Source organism: Trypanosoma equiperdum, assembly GCF_001457755.1.
Source record: "Trypanosoma equiperdum strain OVI genome assembly, contig: ctg_912, whole genome shotgun sequence".
Classification (NCBI taxonomy): Eukaryota; Euglenozoa; class Kinetoplastea; order Trypanosomatida; family Trypanosomatidae; genus Trypanosoma; species Trypanosoma equiperdum.
The window spans coordinates 1-2,711 of NW_027124879.1; the positions used below are offsets into that span (position 1 = coordinate 1).

Consider the following 2,711-nt stretch of genomic DNA (forward strand, 5'->3'; position numbering starts at 1 on the left):
TACTAAAATCACCTCCTAGTGGAAAACCTTATTTTAGTGGTGGTGGCTTAATAGCCAGAGTGTGGGCATTTAAGAAATTTGAATTTACATTTGGAGAATTGCTTAAAGGGAGCGATGAGTGGTGGTCAGAGCAGAGTATTTATACGCCATTGCTAATATGAAGTGCAATTCAAGAGGAAGCTGTTGGGCAGCGATTTGTGTTGAGAAGAGGAATGATTGCACTGGATTATGAGGAGAGATTTTTTACTATTCCTAGTAGTGGGGTGATTGGACAAGCTCCATTCATTCATTTTCCCGGACAGCCTATTGCTCGGCCAGAAAAAGCGAAATTAGTTGTGGCAAACCTTACTTGGTATAAAAGGTTGAAAGGAAGAGAATTTAATTCGAAGGATATGGGGAAAATAGAAACTTATGTAGTAACTGGAGAGAATTGAGATTTCGGATGTGAAAGAATTTGTGGGCACGCCTTAAAAGCAAAGGATTTGTTTAACCCAAACAAAATTCAGTGCAGCGCAAAACCTTCCGACGCAATGCACAATCGCTGACCAGGGGATTCAATATAAATATAGACACAAAATAAAACCATTTATCATTCAAGCCGACACCATCACAAAACTAGAAAAAGCAGGAAACTTTAAAGTTAAAGCCAACAAGCGACAGCCAAAGCAGACAACAGCCAAAAAGAAGACGCAACAAATTGTGCTCCGTTTGTTAACAATTCTAAGCAAACTACATTGCCCACAAAAAGGACAAAGCCAACGACAAGCGCAAACATGTTACCCATTAATACAGTAGGTGCGCTTTTGCCCATAGCCCTAACAGCAATAGCGATCCCGGCAGCGGTCGACGGAGCAGCAGCCGACAATGCAGCCGATTTCTTAGCAATTTGCGACGCGTGGAAAGCAGCGGCCGCACTGCGAAAAGTCACAGACAACACAGCCATCTCAACAACGGACCTCGATGACATTCTCAACTTAAACATGTCCTTAGCAGATCAGAAATGGCAGCAGATCTTTGACGAAAAATACACGCCGGCAGGATGGGAAGGCTACCGACAAAAGCACAGCGAACAACTGAAAAATGCGGACTGGACTAAACAGTGGCCACACTGGGAGCGGGCAAGGCAGGCAAGCAAGCCCGAAGCAAAAGGATGGGCGAAATCGATCCTTGACAAGTTACCAGCACCACCCCCCCCCGAACTAAAAAGGCAACTAGTTCTTTTCGCCGATACTGCATTAGATATATACTTGGACAAAACGACCTCGACCCCCGAGGGCTCGCCGGATCTGGCGACCCAAATAAAAACAAAAGCCGCAGAAGCCATGTGTTCACCGCCTTTAACCGCGGACGCAACCGGCAACGCCTGTAAACCTTTCTCCGAGACGCCAGCCAAGCCCGCAACCTGCACGTCATCCAAGCCAGGCAAAACAGGATCGTCTATAGGCATCGATATACTATGTCTGTGCAGCACACAGACAGACGCGGTGTGCAGGCACACAAACGACGCACAACCGGAGATCATGTCCGCCGACGAAAAACTCAAAACCGGAGCGCTGGATGCCCTAACACCACTGTGCGGCACACCGGACCCGACCGCCGACATCGAGCATGCTACGACACTGGCCCTGGCGGCATTCAGGGCGCGGCTCAACGCGCACATCGCCCCAGCGGCCACAGGCGAAGTCTACATCGGGAAAACCAAAGGTGCAGGGTGCGGCAGAAGCGACGGCGCATGCCTAGAATATACAGAGTACTTCAAAAGCGGTAACCACGGTGTCAGCAGCATACCCTGGGCCCGCAAATTGCTAGAGGCACAACAACTTTACCGCACTTTACTACAAGCGCAGGCAAGCAAGGCTACGACCAACCAGCAGCTAAAAACACTAAAGAAGGATGTCGAAAGAGCGTTGAGCAGGCCGTACCCACAGCCTGCAGAGTCCACCGGACACCATTTACCACACCAAAGCAGCGGCAAACACCCGCAGACAGCCTATGAAAAAGAATGCAAGACAATAGAGACAAAAACTAATTGCGAAGTCAACACAAAATGCAAATGGACCAAACCAGACGCAGAAACAGGAAAACTCTGCGAATTGAATGCGACAGCAGCAGACAAAGAAGCAACTCAAGCAGGAACAGCTGGAGGAAATGGAGAGACAAAAACAACAGATAAGTGTGGCCTAGCAAAAAACCCTGAAGAATGTGCTGCAGTAAAAGGTGATATTCCGAAAGATAAAAAAGCTGTTTGTGGTTGGATTGAAGACAAATGCAAAGATTCAAGTTTTCTAGCAACCAAGAAATTCGCCCTCAGTGTGGTTTCTGCTGCATTTGCGGCTTTGCTTTTTTAAATTTCCCCCTATTTTTCTTAAAGAATTCTGCTAAATTTTTCTTGCTACTTGAAAAACTTTCTGATATATTTTAACACCTAAGTTACCTGAAAAAATTGAGCTGTTTTTGTAAGTTGACTGTTCTGATTGTCTAGAAATTTTTTCTGGAAACTAATAAATTTTTTTTCTTTCTTTTTCTTCTTTTCTCGTTTTTTTTTTTGTGGAGTTTTTGTAGGTAGGTAGGAGTTAGGTTAGTTAGGTAGGTCAGTTAGGGGGTTAGTTAGGGGGTTAGTTAGGGGGTTAGGGTTAGGGTTAGGGTTAGAGTTAGGGTTAGGGTTAGGGTTAGGGTTAGGGTTAGGGTTAGGGTTAGGGTTAGGGTTAGGG

The 2,711-nt window shown here is 46.0% G+C and overlaps 1 protein-coding gene across 1 annotated transcript; it reads left to right on the forward strand.

Moving 5' to 3' along the window:
- Nucleotides 1-773: 773 nt before the first annotated feature.
- Nucleotides 774-2,348, forward strand: TEOVI_000451300 (Trypanosomal VSG domain/Trypanosome variant surface glycoprotein C-terminal domain containing protein, putative; the record flags this gene model as incomplete). Its single annotated transcript, XM_067227278.1, has 1 exon — nt 774-2,348. The coding sequence occupies one exon, from the start codon at nt 774-776 to the stop codon at nt 2,346-2,348; it is 1,575 nt and encodes a 524-aa protein (XP_067083379.1).
- Between the last annotated feature and the right edge of the window lie 363 nt (nt 2,349-2,711).